Here is a 1,273-nt window from a genome sequence, read left to right as displayed (position 1 = left end):
CCCTCCCTCGCCGCTGTTTCCACGCTTCCCCGCCGCCCGCCCGCCGCGGATCCGGCAGCGGCCGCAGCGCACGCCGCCACCCCGTGCGTCGCCGCCCCGTCCGTCCGCCGCAACTCCGCCCGGCCTCGGCCCGCCCGCCGTAGCTCCAACCCGCCCCGTGCGTCGCCGCCCCGCCCGGCTCCGTCCGCCACCGCTCCGGCCGCACGCCGCCGCCGCTCCACCGCTCTCACCGCTCTCCGATGGCGCCTAAGAAGACGCTGAAGGGCAAGTCGGGCTTCTTCGGCGTGAGGCAGAAGCCCTTCGGTAACTGGGGAGTGGAGTTCTCCAATGCCGGGAGGCGTTGGTGGATCGACACATACCCCTCCGCCCACGAGGCCGCGCGTGCCTACGACGTGGCGGTGTGGCGTGCCGAGAGGCCTCGGGAGCACCTCAACTTCCCAGAGATTGAGAGTCGGGTGGAAGCGGAGATGCTTGTGCCGCAGGGCATCAAGACGAAGGAGATCACGACGAAGAAGAAGACGACGAAGAAGCCGTTGGTTGTCGTCAATGCCGGCGAGACAGACGAGGAGGCGATGGCGAGGTTTGCTCGGGAGCATCCGGAGTACGTCCAGGCCGAGCTGGAGCACTACTGGAAGCGTGAGGCGGAGCAGAAGAAGAAGGAGGACGAGGCCGGTCCCTCGACGGTGATCCCCATCGAGTCCTCTTCCGAGGAGGACTCGACAGACTTCTCGGAGGAGGAGGAGGAGGAGGAGGAGGAGGAGGGGTGCAACGACTCGGAGAAGGAGGAGTTTTGGGAGCAGTTCCGCAGCTCCGACGATGAGGAATAGTTTATCTAATAGTTTGAAGTAGTAGTTGAAGTTCATGTATGAAACTATGTTGAATTTGATGTTTGAACTATGTTGAATGGACTAGTAGTTTGTCGTTTTAAAATTTTTTACATCTTTATTTTGGATCATCTATTGGAGTTGCTTTTTTGGACCATCAATTTAGACCATCTATTGAAGTTGAGCTTTTTTCGAAGCTGCAAAACGCATTTTTTGACGGTCCAAATTTTACGTCTTCGGTTTTGGACCGTCAAGTTTTAAACCATTTATTGAAGATGCTTTAAGAATTGTGCTCGAACAACATCAGCTTTTGCTATTGGTCCAACACGGTGAACTGTGGCTGCAGATGAAATCATCAAATGGACCGAGTGGTGTCTCCGATTCTATGGCTGGAGAAGATGTGGAAGTATGGGCGAGTGGAAAGGGAGCCCTGAGTGGGAAGCGGTCAG

At 57.4% G+C, this 1,273-nt stretch overlaps 1 protein-coding gene across 1 annotated transcript; it reads left to right on the top strand.

The window, feature by feature from the left end:
* Positions 1–239: 239 nt before the first annotated feature.
* Positions 240–827, top strand: LOC123413376 (dehydration-responsive element-binding protein 2A-like). The gene has a single exon (XM_045106314.1). The coding sequence runs from the start codon at positions 240–242 to the stop codon at positions 825–827; it is 588 nt and encodes a 195-aa protein (XP_044962249.1).
* Positions 828–1,273: the final 446 nt, after the last annotated feature.

This window comes from Hordeum vulgare, chromosome 7H (assembly GCF_904849725.1).
Source record: "Hordeum vulgare subsp. vulgare chromosome 7H, MorexV3_pseudomolecules_assembly, whole genome shotgun sequence".
Classification (NCBI taxonomy): Eukaryota; Viridiplantae; Streptophyta; class Magnoliopsida; order Poales; family Poaceae; genus Hordeum; species Hordeum vulgare.
Note: the sequence above shows the minus strand (reverse complement) of the source record. Positions and strands in the feature narration are given on the sequence as shown.

What these genes read in the sequence shown, in the direction of transcription:
- LOC123413376 (XM_045106314.1), top strand. Translation starts at nt 240, where the DNA reads ATGGCGCCTAAGAAGACGCTGAAGGGCAAGTCGGGCTTCTTCGGCGTG.